Genomic DNA, 14,391 nt, shown 5'->3' with positions numbered 1-14,391 from the left:
TTTGCATTTTTACTTACTGGCATAGATAGATCTTTTGGAATAGATTCTTCAGAGCATTCAGAATAAGAATGATTATCAGCATCTTACTACCTATGTTTCATTAATAAAAAGAAAAGTAGATCCTTTATCACGGTGACAGAACTAGTATTCTGTGCTGAAATGTCAGTGTTCTTGACTAATACTCATATCCATGTAGATTACTGTGCGTTTGTGGTATTTATGAGAGGAAGAATAGAAACGGTCAAGTCAGAAGCCTCCTAAATCAAACCTGTTGATTTCATTTGGGGCCATTTGGGGCCATTTGGGCCCTGATAAATGGGAATAGTGTTATAGGGTAGAGAAAATGTTCTCACATTCCATAAAGAAAGTTTAGTGTGTGTGTGTGTGTGTCTGTGTGTGTCTGTGTGTCTGTGTTTTGATACAGATACTATAACTTAATGATGTGGGTAAATTACACTTGTTTATCATATCTAAACCCCTCCTCCACTCCACCATACTCTTTTTTTCACCCACTTTTTTTTTTTTTTTTTGTGGTTACGCGGGCCTCTCACTGTTGTGGCCTCTCCCACTGCGGAGCACAGGCTCCGGACGCGCAGGCTCAGTGGCCATGGCTCACGGGCCCAGCCACTCCATGGCATGTGGGATCCTCCCGGACCGGGGCACGAACCCGTGTCCCCTGCATCGGCAAGCGGACTCTCAACCACTGCGCCACCAGGGAGGCCCTCACCCACTTTTTAATTATTGTAGAGTTACTGTCTAGCTCTCATTCGCTGGAATAAAAGCTCCAGTTGGGCAGGAGCTTTGTGTGTCTTGTTCATTGCTGTAGCCCCATTACCTGCCAGATGTTAGGCATTAAGTATTTGATTAATGAATGAATGATCACTTTTGTATGCTCTTGGCTCCTTATAAAGGTAATATGTTTAAACTAAGAATGGTAGAATGAAATTTCACTATATGAAATGCTGTTAATGGATTTTTTTTATCCTAACAGCCATGCCACATAAAACCATTATCAGAAAAATCGTTAACAACCATCAGTTTTAAAGTTGATCCAACTGAAGCATGTGGCGGGTCTTAGATGTTTCCAATGAAAAGAAAGTAGTTGATTTATTTTTGTCTCCCAGGTTCTCCGTGGAGGAGCCAGCCAGCGTCCTTTGACCCCAAATCAGAACCAGCAGGGACAGCAAGCAGATCCACTAGTGGCAGCTGCAGCAGTGAATTCTGCCCTTGCTTTTGGACAAGGACTGGCTGCAGGCATGCCAGGTGAGGCTGCATTGTTGTTCCTCATCATTTGAGGGTGAAAAAGTCTGCTTATTGGGGAAGATTCAGAAGAGAATGGGCAGTACTTTTGGCTTGCTTAGGCTTGTCATCATTTGGCACTGGCGAGGATGACATACACTTGCCCTCACTTAGACCATAGTTCGTTGATGAGAGCACCTAGTGTTCTGAGCCAGTCTCAGTCTTAAATGTTGGAGATACGTGAACCTCCACACATAGCTTGGAGTATGCTATTTTCCTTTGGTGATGATCTGTTTTCTCCCTCAGTGTTAAGAGTGGAAAGAGTGGCCAGACTGCATCAGCGTCACTCCAAGGCTGATGTCTTTGAATAGTATTATTAGGAAGACATTCCTAGTATTCCTTGATAGTGTCCTCCTTACATTTTTAGGATTTCTCTCGAACCAACAGTAGAGGTGCTTTGTAGCTGTCTATCTGTGATTGATATATATCCTGAATATAGGTTATTCTTAGCTCACTGTCTCCTGGTCTTATTCTTTGCATGGATTGCATGTAGTCTGAGGTTATTCCTTTGAAACAGGTCCTTCTGAGACCTCAGTATACGTTTATGGGTTCTTACCATGGCACATCCCTAAATCAACTGATCTATTTATGAATTCACTGAGTAACTTGAACTTGCATCATGCATGTTGTTAATTACTAAGCATTTATGTTTTATTATGAAGTCACCTATAGTTTCTCTTATGGCTCAATAGGATTTGAAGATTCCATCTCATAGAATATTGAAAGACCCTGTTAATTGAAGCCTGTCTAGGTTTTCCCTGCTAACTTGTAGGATATTTGTGCTTAGATTATGTGGTATGAAAGTTCTTTGATTGTTGGAATCATTTGTACCTACTGTTAACTTGTGTAGGCAAGAAAACATAAAAAAAATTGTCAGTGTATGGTTGCTGGTGATAACTGTGGTTGGCACTTTGAAGAGCACAGGTATTCCCTATCCCACCGAATTCCCTAACACTTGGTGGATAATAAATAACACTACCCCTTATTGTGCCAGGTAGCATGTTACATCTTTCACACTCATCTTTTAATCTTAACAAGAACTTTGTGAGGCTGTTATTATTACTATCCTCATGAGGATACCCAGAGATTCAGGGTTGTACAGCTACCTTAAGTGGCGAAGCCAGGATCCCAATGCTGAGTTTGTAACTGTCTATCAATAAGATATTCTGGTGCCCAGGAGACATTTGTTAGATTCATATGTACTTATCTGTTTCATGTGTACTTAACTTAATATTCTCAGGTTATCCAGTCTTGGCTCCTGCTGCTTACTATGACCAAACCGGTGCCCTTGTGGTGAATGCAGGAGCGAGAAACGGCCTTGGAGCTCCTGTTCGACTTGTAGCTCCTGCCCCAGTCATCATTAGCTCCTCAGCCGCACAAGCAGGTGAGCTTACGTCTTAGTAGACTCACTCAGATCTAAAAGGGGCAATGGATGATATTCTTAAACTGTGTTGAAATATACTTTGACATTCTCAGTGTAGGAATTCTACCCTGTAATTTTTCAAAGAGAGGATCAGAAGCAGCAAGTGATCAGATTCTGATTCTGTTGACAGCATGTACCAGCTGGTTAGCAGCAAGGACCTGCTCTACTGTGAGCATAGGAAGTTGGATTACTCATACAAAATGGCACTGTTGGCAGAAGTCCAAGGCTAATTTCACTTCATATCGTGAAATTCATATCATTATTTTAAGATGATGTGGTATTTGTTTTGTTTTTGTTTTTTGCTTGAGGGGGTGGAGCAATAGGTTTTTATTTTAAGTCATATATATTATAAATTTGGGAGCAACAGTGGGGACATCTAGGGGAGAGCAACATGCTCAAGTGTCCTAGGAATTTGAGGGACTTCAGTATTTGGTTCTGGAAAAAAATGTCCTTAATGTAGATATTTGTAGAACTTGAGATTTTAGGAAGTAGTTGTATTTGAAATACAACTTTTTGATATCCATTTCTATTTTAAACTATAGCCTCTTTAGAGCTGTCAATACAGTGAACTTGGCTTCAATGGTATTTTGACTTTGAATTGAAAGTAGAAATAGAAAATAGAAGCTTCAGATGAAGGGATCAAAGACAGATTTGTATAGTTCTTTACAAGGTTTGTGTCTGCTTTGAAAAAATATGGCAACATTAAAAGGTTTTCAAAAGGATAACAATGTAGTTTGGAAATGTGGCCAATCTCTTTCATAGCCAAATGGTTTGCTTTCTTCTACATAGCTGTTGCAGCGGCTGCAGCTTCAGCAAATGGAGCAGCCGGTGGTCTTGCTGGAACAACAAATGGACCATTTCGCCCTTTAGGAACTCAGCAGCCTCAGCCCCAGCCCCAGCAGCAGCCCAGTAACAACCTGGCATCCAGCTCTTTCTATGGCAACAACTCTCTGAGCAGCAATTCACAGAGCAGCTCCCTCTTCTCCCAGGGCTCTGCCCAGCCTGCCAACACATCCTTGGGATTTGGAAGTAGCAGTTCTCTCGGCGCCACTCTGGGATCAGCCCTTGGAGGGTTTGGAACAGCAGGTAGAAATCAGACTGATGTGCTGTTGAAACTGAATTTTAATTATTTTTACAATCTTTATGGAACACTGACAATGCATGGAACCCTGGACAGATACCACAGGCAGATCTGGACCGAGCCCCATGGGAACCCAGCTGTTCCACATGTGTTTGAGATAATGGACTATTCAAGTTACACATTTGGGGCCTATTTCAGGTTTACACTCACGTTGCTACTTATTTATACTCTCAAAGTCCGTTTGTTTCAAGGATTAGAAAATCCTTGAGGATTTTTGCAGGCATTGGAAGAATGTGGAGGGAATTATACAAATGTCGATGTTAAGAACCAAGGGAGGAGGACTTACCAAAGATCATAGGGTAGTGTACTCCACAATCTGCAGGCCTTAAAGAGTCATGAGTTTTCTCCAGTCTCTTGAGAAGAATTAAGGTGGATATTATGGAAAAGTGGGAGGAAGGAATTAAACTGAGATATTTTAAATGTTTTGATGGGAGAAAAAAGCAGGAAAGTAGTAAGGTAAACGATGGGATAATTGCAGTGTTTGTAAAACAATGTGATCTCAAAACAGAAGGGTTTATTTGAGAGAAAGTGTCTTAAGTTGGAGCTGGGGGCTAGCAATAACTCTTGATTGAGCCCTTTGAGAAACCAGGCTTTCATATGTAAGTCTTGGGTAGTGGGGCAGTACCCCATTCACAAATCTTTTTTCTACTCCATTTTTCTATTAGAACCTTTGGGTTGATGAAAGGCATTCTTTCTAGCCCATTTTCTTTCACCTTTCCCATAACTTATGTGGCCATCAGAGGATTTTAACCCACCCTCACCCCCATAATATGAGACACAAAAGGAAGGAAAATTTAGCATACGTGTGATGGTTTGAAAAAGAGTTTCATGTTAACCTGAGCCATGTCCTCTTTATTACTTTACCTGCCCCTAGAACTGCCACATAAACAGTTAGGCTGTCTCTGCTGACAAATTTGCGGTGGTAAGGAGTCTGGATCAAAGTGTTAGGAACAGGTCACTGGGCTTGTTCTTCGAAGAACAGGCCTGTTCTTATCTGCATTGTTTTAATTCCATTTTAGTTGCAAACTCCAACACTGGCAGTGGCTCCCGCCGTGACTCCCTGACTGGCAGCAGTGACCTTTATAAGAGGACATCGAGCAGCTTGACCCCCATTGGACACAGTTTTTATAACGGCCTTAGCTTTTCCTCCTCTCCTGGACCCGTGGGCATGCCTCTCCCTAGTCAGGGACCAGGACATTCACAGACACCACCTCCTTCCCTCTCTTCACATGGATCCTCTTCAAGCTTAAACCTGGGTAAGAACCATTACTCTAACACCACCTTGAACTCTAGAAATCTCTTGCCACTGATGACATTAGAAGTACTTTGCATAAGCAAAGGACAATCCCTTTATCCTAAGACGTGTCCTGGGTGTTCTGTGCCTTCCTGAAGGTACCTCATGTTATTTAGGCTGTACCTAGATAGCACAGCAGTTTGGGATTTATTCAAGTTTGGGCGCCTCCCCTGTATATTCACTTCAGCTTTAGTATGAACATCTTTGGCTACATGTGAGAATCTTTCAGTATAAACACAGTACAGATTCATTTTAAGTAAAGCTGGAAAATAGAGACAAAGAGTGTATTAACCTCGTATCACCACTGAAATATCACCACAATTAATACTTAGCCTTGTTTTTCAGACTCCCCTCCCCTCCCCCATGTATATGTTTAATATCTTACTTTCTCACATAAAGCATTTTGTTTTAAAAATTTTGTCAGATTCTTTAAAAAAAATTTGTATATACATTCTTAAACTACATAGTATGCTAATGAGTATAGATGTATATTTCCCAATTATATGTTTAGCTTGTTATATGTGTGGGGTTTAAAAGAATGTTACCATTTAGATCCTGGAAAATGAGGAGGGAAAAGAGGATAGTAAGCAGACAGTTATAAAAATGAAAAGAAACTTGTATTAACAATTTGGGTGGCAAATGTTTAAATCTTTCAAGAGATGGAAGATGGTACGCACTCCCTTCCTCTATAGTTATTTATCGAGTTTGGATTTTGAAGTACTGATTTATTTCTTAGATGGGGAAAGCTGAGGCATAGAAGTACAGTGACCATATAATTTATCATGCAACCCAGGATGCTTTTGAGAGTTAATGGGGTTGCTGTTAATAATTACTCTGTGATGACAGGCCTGAATCAGTACTGTCCTGGGAAATACCATGTATGGCCACTTTGCTGGAAGATTCTGATTTTTAAAATCTTCTATTTATTATTACTTTTTTTAAATTAAAATTTTATTTTTTAGAGCAGTTTTAGGCTCATAGCAAAATTGAGGGGAGAGTACAGAGATTTCCCTTGCACCCTCTGACCCACACATGCATAGCTTCTCCCATTATCAACATCCCCCACTAGAGTGGTACCTTGGTTACAATTGATGAACCTACATTGATACATCATTATCATCCAAAGTCCATAGTTTACATGGACCTTTTTTTGTTTTTAACTGGCAAGATTAAAAGTGGCTTTCTGGACTCAGAAATGAGGACTGACTAAAAACGAATAGTGTACTTCTATTTGGAAAGACAAAGACTGGGAAATGATTATAAAAATCAAAAGAAGTCTTGAAGGGGACAGGATAATATAGTTATTATTCTAGAACTAAGAGTGCTGTCTCTGAGTTTGAGAGATGAGTTTTAAGGCAGAACTATGTATGTATGTATGTACATAGAAATGTGAGAGAGAGAGAGTGTATGTGTGTATCCTGAGATTTCACATGATGAGAACTGTAGTTGTAAAGCTCACTGTCTCATGTTGTATATGGACATTACTTAAGAAAAGTTGTAGGGACGTTCCAGATTGGTAAGTCCATATCGGATAGATAAGGAATAGGGTATATTGCACAACAGTGTTTCCTTGTGACAGGATGCCTGGCTTTAAAGAATGAGGGTTAATGCAGACTTATAAGGGGGAGATGAAAGTCCCAGTCTAGTATGTAGATGGAAGGTACTAACATTTATGGAATAGCTATTAGTGGCTACTGTTAACGGTTTTGGGTGCTGTACATATCACTCTGGAAGATATGGTATTATGTCTATGATACAGAAGTGAGGAAACTGAGTTAAATATCTTGCTAGGTCTTCTCATATCTGAACGGATTTAGAGTCAAAACCTTTTTGACTCCAAAGCATGTAGTGTCAGTGTATATCCTGTCACATAATGTACCCAGGATAGCTTTTAAACCAGTGCATTATCAGATCCAGAAATCGTACCCTTTAATTCCTTGGTTTAAACATTTGAACTGTGTTAACATATACTGAGTAGTAAACAAATTAAATCTGCAAGAAGTTTTTTGTAAAGAGCCAGATAGTAGATATTTTAGGCTTACAGGTCAGATGGTCTATGTAGTCAGTGTTCAGCTCTGCTGTAGAAGTGTGAAAGCAGCCACAGGCAAAATGTAAAATAATGTGCAGCTATCTTTCAATAAAACTTTATTTACAAAAATAGGTGGCAGGCCAGATTTGTCCTGTGGACTGTATCAACCTCTGAACCAAATGCTATGGCTCTTGGTGTTTGAAAATGGAGCTGGAAACATTACTTGCATGCATGGTGCCTTTCCTCTTTCCAATATATCAACAATTTAATAAAATACCTCCTTCTCCTTAATTTACGTTTCCCCTGTGGAGAAGGAACTAACTATTGGTGCGAGTTATTTCTTATTTTAATGACTCTTGCTGTCTGCCTGGTTTTATTTTTAACATACCTTCCCTTAAAAATTTTTTTACTTTGTTTAAGCACTTTAGATGTATGTATTTCCATTGGATTTCCATTGCTGCATGTACCACGTTAATCATACATGCCATTCCTGAGAAACTTTGTGTCTTGATTGGTAGTGCTTTGCCTCAGCTCAGTCTGTTTCCTTGAGAAAAGGGTTCGTGTATGCTTTATTCTTAACTATTACAAAGTGATCGCCTCAATAAGTCTATTTACCATTTGTCACCAAGGAAATGTAACATTTCTTTACCAAATATATATTGGGCCATTCCTAATATAGCTTCTACTATTGATACTACACTGCTGCCACCGGCTATCAGTTCTTGGATCACTAACAGCCATACTAAGTAAGCATTCATTCATTGTGTTCATTCATTATGTTAAATACTCAAGTAACTCTGCTCTACACAGGGAAACTTAAACTCAGCATGGTTTAATGACTTTCGTGATACCCCATAGCTAGTAAGTGTTTGAGTGCACACTCCAGCCTATATCTCTGTTATCCCAGTGTGGATCTTTTCTCCATGATATCGTTTTCACACTTCCTCCCAGTAGACAGACACGTGTTAGGGCACTGTAAAAAACATCAGTGCCTGCAGAGTTATTTTTCTCATTATTTATTCAACAATCACTTGTTGAGTGCCTACTATAGACTCTTCAATGCTTTTTTCATTACTTGTTTAAAGATCAAACTTCTATTTTTTAAAATTAATTAATTTATTTTTGGCTGTGTTGGGTCTTTGTTGCTGTACACGGCCTTTCTCTAGTTGCAGCGAGCGGGGGCTACTCTTCGTTGTGGTGCGCAGGCTTCTCGTTGTGGCTCGTGGGCTCTAGAGAGCAGGCTCAGTAGTTGTGGCACATGGGCTTATTTGCTCCGCGGTATGAGGGATCTTCCCAGACCAGGGCTCGAACCCGTGTCCCCTGCATTGGCAGGCAGATCCTTAACCACTGCACCACCAGGGAAGTCCCCAAACTTCTGTTTTTTTTTTTTTTTTAATATATGTATCTTTTTTTTTTTTTTTTTTTTTTTTTTTGCAGTACGCGGGCCTCTCACTGTTGTGGCCTCTCCCGTTGTGGAGCACAGGCTCCGGACGCGCAGGCTCAGAGGCCATGGCTCATGGGCCCAGCCACTCCGCGGCATGTGGGATCCTCCCGGACCGGGGCACGAACCCGTGTCCCCTGCATCGGCAGGCGGACTCTCAACCACTGCGCCACCAGGGAGGCCCTTTATTTTTAAATGGATGTTTTTGAAGTGCAGTAGTTTTAATTTTGATGAGGTCCAGTTTATCATGCTTTCTGGTATAGAAATCTTTGCCCAACTCAAGGTCTTAAAGATTTTCTCCTGTGTTTTGTTCTAAAAATTTTATTGTTTTAGCTCTTAAAGTCTTTGATCTATTTTGAATTAATTTTGTGTATTGCATGAGGTGATGGTTCATCTTTTTGCATGCACCGTTTTCCCCAGCAAAGTTTTGAAATTTTTAGTGTGTAGGTCTTAAATGTCTTTTGTTAAACTAGTTAGTGTATATTTTATTTTTCTTGAATGGAATTCTAGTTTTGTTTTGGATTGTTTGTTGCTTGCAAGCATTTAGTTTTATCATCATGGTAGAATTCCTATCTTCTTCAAATAAATTCTTCCTGTCCTTTAAATTCAAGGTTGTATGTGCCCTTAGTCCTTTAAGAAAAGCAAAGATCAAACAAAATGGTTTTCTCTGTCCCTGCCTGAACTGCAGTAGCTGTTTCTAATTTATTGTTCAGTAACCTGTATTAATTTCCGGTTGTTTACTAGTCATGTGTGCCCCTTTAGGCACTTCTCTGTTCTAAATGGAAATGTAGTGTTTTGTGACACCTGGTTCTCTGAAGGTGACTTGTCATCTGTAAAACAAACCATGTGAAAATCAACTTAGTTAGGATTCAGTATTACACACTAAAGACAGTTACTCTTAGGCTTATTTTCATTTAGGGCTACCTGGCTGTGATATTAGGGAGTGGATTGGGGAGAACTTTTTATAAACACTTTGGTGAGCAACATTGCCTCCGCCTGTAATAAATACAGAGCCAGATGTTGGGCACCTTTGGAATTTTTCTTTAAAAGGCAAAGAAGGCAGGACTTTGCCCATTAGGCATCTACTAAATCTCTGAGTACAGAAAGCAAAACAAGATGAATGAAAACATTCCACATAGGAAAAGGATGGAATACTAGATGGCTAGAAATACTAGAAAACCCTTTGTATAAAGTAAGTGAAGCACATCTTAATTTAAGCGTGGTATACTTTTGTCCGTCCATTTACTGTTAATCTGTATGTGTCTTTATTTTTAAAGTGAGTTTCTTGTAGACAGCATATAGTCGGATTACATTTTTAAAAATAAATTTATTTATTTTTGGCTGTGTTGGGTGTTAGTTGCTGTTCACGGGCTTTCTGTAGTTGTGGCGAGTGGGGGCTACTCTTCCTTGTGGTGTGTGGGCTTCTCATTGCGGTGGCTTCTCTTGTTGCGGAGCACAGGCTCTAGGCACACGGGCTTCAGTAGTTGTGACACAAGGGCTCAGTAGTTGTGGCTCGCGGGCTCTAGAGCGCAGGCTCAGTAGTTATGGCTCACAGGCTTAGTTGCTATGCGGCATGTGGGATCTTCCCAGACCAGGGCTCGAACCCACGTCCCCTGCATTGGCAGGTGGATTCTTAACCACTGTGCCACCAGAGAAGCCCCTGGACTACATTTTTTGATCCACTCTGACAATCTCTTTAATTGGTTCATTTAGACCATTGACATTCAAAGTGATTATTGATATAGTTGGGTTAATATTTACCATATCTGTTGTCTTCTATTTTTTTTCTTTGTTTCTGTCTTCTGCTCTTTTTCTGCCTTTTGTGGCTTTAATTGAGCATTTTATATGATTCCATTTTATTTCCTTTCTTAACCTATCAGTTATACTACTACTTTTTTTTTTTTTCTAGTGTTGCCCTAGGATCATTATACATTTACAATTAATCCAGGTCCACTTTCAAATAAGACTATACGACTTCACATGTAGTGTGAGGACCTTAAAATAACAAAATAATCTTAACCTTTTCCTCCCATCCTTTGTGTCATTGCTGTCATTCATTTCAGCTATATAAAGCATATGTGTGTATATATATGTATATGATATAAACATAAGCATACATAATTGAATACATTGTTGCTATTATTTGAACAAACTGTTGTCAGATCAATGAAGAATAAGGTAAATAAAAGTTTTTATTTTACTTATTCCTTTTTTGATGCTCTTCCTTTCATTATATAGATCAGTTTCTGGCCTGTATTATTTATATTTCTCTCTGAAGAACTTCTTTTGACATTTCTTGCAAGTCACATCTACTGGCAACAAATTTCATCAATTTTTGTTTGCCTGAGAAAGTCTTTATTTTTCCTTCATTTGTGAAGGATAATTTTGCAGGATACAGAATTCTAGGTTGGTGGGTTTTTTCCTCTCAAAACTTACAGTCTTCTCTTCTTGATTGCATACTTTTTGAGGAGAAGTTGGATGTAATTCTTACCTTTGCTCCTCGTAGGTGGGGTGTTTTCCCCCCTGTGGCTTCTTTTAGTATTTTTTCTGTATCTTTGATTTTCTATAATTTGAAAATGATAGTTGGAGGAGTAGTTTTTTTGGTCTTTATCTTGCTTGGTGTTCCCTGCACTTCCTGGATCTGCTGGTTGGTGTCTGGCATTAGAGAAATCCTTAGTCATTATTGTTGCAGATACTCCCTCTGTTCCTTTCTCTCCTCCTTCTCCTTCTGGTATTCCAGTTATGTGTATGTTACAACTTTGTAGTAGTTGCCCCACAGTCCTTGGATTTTGTTTTTCCCCAGTCTTTGTTCTCTTTCCTTTTTGGTTTTTGAGGAATCTATTGATAGATCCTCTAGCTCAGAGATTCTTTCTTCATCTGTGTCCAGTTTGTTAATAAGCCCGTCAGAGGCATTCTTCATTTTGGTTATAGTGTTTTTTGTCTCTAATATTTCTTTTTGGTTCTTTCTTAGGATTTCCATCTCTGCTTACATTGCCTGTCTATTCTTGCATGCTGTCTACTTTATCCTTTAGAGCCCTTAGCATATTAATCATAATTGTTTTAAATTCCCAGTCTGATAATTTCAACATCCCTGCCATGTATGTTCCTGATGTTCCTCTTCAAATTTTATTTTTTGCCTTTTGATATGCCTTGCAGTTTATCTTTGATAGCCATGCCTGGTACATCGAGTGAAAGGAACTGCTGTAAATAGGTTTTTAGTGATGTGGTGGTGAGGTGTGGAGGGAGGGAAAATGTTCTATAGACCTATGATTAGGTCTCAGTCTTTTAGTGAGCCTGTGCCTCTGGACTGTCTACTTCACAAGTGTTTCTTAGTTTTTTTCCTCCTCCCTTTAGTGGAACAGGATAGTTTGAGTAGGCTGGAGTTGTGTATTTCAGGGTCATCCACACTGAGCCTCTTAATTTGTCAGTTACAGTTCAGGTTTTCCTAGTCTGGTACTGGTTCAGGCAGTGGTGTCCACTTGAGTCCCTGGTCTGGTTAGCTGTGGTGACCTGTATGTCTGTCTCTCCAGTCTTGGGGACAGTCGTTTGCTCTGTCTTCCTCTCTCTTGTGGATCTAAGAAGAATTGTTGATTTTTCAGCTTTTGCTTGTTGTTAGGGTGGAATGGTGAGGCTCTTTACATGTGGAGTGGGAAACCTGCACATACACAAAACATTTAAGCCTTTGACTTCTGTGGAAATGTTGTCATAGGACAGAGCTCTGTGAAATCCACTACTGTCAAAATATTATAGAAAAACTTTGTGAAATCACTAGGAGGCTTAAAGAGCCTACGTGAAATGTTCCTTTAAAAATGAGGTTAAAATTCAAACACTTTCAGGGGCCATCTCCAGGGGATAGTAATTTGGGTATTAGCACATGTAGGTGTGTAAACTATAGTGAACTGGAAAACACCTTTCTGCATATTCCCCATATAAAGGAGCTGCAGTCCACAAATAATGATGGTCTACTATTTGCCAGGTACCTTTTGAAAAACAACCAGAAAACCACATTTTTAAGCAAAAATTTACTTTAACCGTTGGTTTAATGTTTAAAGAAAATTATTTGGCCTGAGCAAAATACTCCTGTTGACTGTTAGTTTGCCATTTATAATATAGTACCTGGAGAAATTGATTTTCTTTTTCAGATTTGTATACTTCCTTTCTCAGTAATAAAAGCTGTGTGTGTATATGTGTGTCTGTGTATCCTGTCTGGCATCCAAAGACACCAAAGCCAAAAACAAAACTTCAGGGCAGGTGTATAAATCTACCCAGTAGTCACTCCAGCCATTTATGTTACGGATTAGTCAGTATGCTTTTGGCCACAGTAACAGAAAATCCATCGAATAGTGGCTTAAACAATAAGTTCATTTGTTGGCTCGTATAACTGGAAGTTTAGGGGTACGGCAGTGCTCAGGGTTGGTTCCTGTCATTCAGCCTTGTCATCAGGGACCTGGCCACCTTCCATGTTTATTTTTTTTAAGTGAAAGAGAGTTTATTTACAGAGATACACATTCCATGGCAGAATGCTGTTGTCTCCTACCTTGCATGTTAATTTGGATGTTTGTCAGGCCTTTTAAGAGTTTGATTGTTTCTCTGTTGATATGTTACTTTTCCCTAAGTGCCTTTGTTAGTGACCAGGTTCTTAACCTTTTAAATTGTTTTCAAAACTTCGTATGTTCATGCTGTTCCTTCTTCTTAACCACACTCTCCCAGTACCTGCTGACTTACCTGATTACCACCTCTTTGCCTGTTTGTCCCCTGTCTCAAGCCAGGGTAGAAAGAATTGTTTTTGAAATGGAATAAAGAGCAGCCATATGGCTACTATTCTCTTTTCTTGTAAACCTCCTCTCTCCTTTCCTTAAAGAAATGTTTTCCTTTGGGTTAAGAAATATTATGGAATTTTGACAAGAAAAACAATGTCCTTTAGAACAGGGTTGGCAGCCTGTTAGGAACTGGGCTGCACAGCAGGAGGTGAGTGGCGGGCAAAGCGAGTGAAGCTGCATCTGCCGCTCCACATCCCTCCCCGTCACTTGCATTACCGCCTGAACCATCCTGCCCCCCCCCACCCCCCGCCGCCCCGTCCATGGAAAAGTTGTCTTCCACGAAACCTGTCCCTGGTGCCAAAAAGGTTGGGGACCGCTGCTTTAGAACAAGAAAATTATATAACTGAGTCTGAAAATGAGTCTCGTGTAGTTGTAAGGGCAGTGACAGATTCTGGCCGTGATAATTTTGGGTTTTGTATCTTTGGACAAGCATTTCACCTCTTTGGGCCTTAATTTTCTGTTACATAAATGGGAATTAAAAACTCCCTTTCCATAATGCCAGTGAGAATTTGATAGAAAGTGGATATGAAATACTTCTAGCATAGAGCCTGGCATAGGACAAATGCTCAGCAAGTAGCTTTTATTTTTATTTATCTATTTAAACAAAATTTAATGTTGAGCCATTTCCTTTTGGTTCCACTGTTTTCATTGAGACCCAGACCTTTGAAACTGGGCCCTGGAATTCTGTGGAGAAATCCAAGCTGAGTATCTTTTTGTAGCTACCATTAAACTCCAGACCAGACATTCACTAAAGCTCTGTAGAAGTTAACAGGCAGTTCATGTTGGGTGACTTTTCTCATGGCTCCTGAATTGTTATTTACCTACGCTCTTCGTGGTTTAACTGGTATTTCTTATCTACTTTGCAAAGTAGGAATGGGGGAAAAAACAGAAAAAGGGCTTCACATCCTTTTTATAGTACAATCTAAAGTTTAAAAAGAAACCCT

At 39.7% G+C, this 14,391-nt stretch overlaps 1 protein-coding gene and 1 non-coding gene across 19 annotated transcripts in view; both read left to right on the top strand.

Moving 5' to 3' along the window:
• The window catches only part of PUM1 (pumilio RNA binding family member 1), a 127,833-nt gene that overhangs the window by 91,506 nt on the left and 21,936 nt on the right, over positions 1–14,391 (top strand). For 14 of the 18 annotated variants that reach the window (XM_067725183.1, XM_067725201.1, XM_067725200.1 and 11 more), the window contains 4 exons: positions 1,125–1,263; positions 2,540–2,683; positions 3,512–3,808; positions 4,883–5,119. In XM_067725183.1, the coding sequence (XP_067581284.1) occupies positions 1,125–1,263; positions 2,540–2,683; positions 3,512–3,808; positions 4,883–5,119 (817 nt within the window). The remainder of the gene's footprint in view (positions 1–1,124; positions 1,264–2,539; positions 2,684–3,511; positions 3,809–4,882; positions 5,120–14,391) is intronic. The other 4 variants (XM_067725190.1, XM_067725198.1, XM_067725193.1 and 1 more) reach the window with 2 other exon arrangements.
• Positions 1,379–1,455, top strand: LOC137220328 (small nucleolar RNA SNORD103/SNORD85). The gene has a single exon (XR_010941630.1). It is a non-coding gene; the product is annotated as a small nucleolar RNA SNORD103/SNORD85 (small nucleolar RNA).

This window comes from Pseudorca crassidens, chromosome 2 (genome assembly GCF_039906515.1).
Source record: "Pseudorca crassidens isolate mPseCra1 chromosome 2, mPseCra1.hap1, whole genome shotgun sequence".
NCBI classification, from domain to species: domain Eukaryota; kingdom Metazoa; phylum Chordata; class Mammalia; order Artiodactyla; family Delphinidae; genus Pseudorca; species Pseudorca crassidens.
Note: the sequence above shows the minus strand (reverse complement) of the source record. Positions and strands in the feature narration are given on the sequence as shown.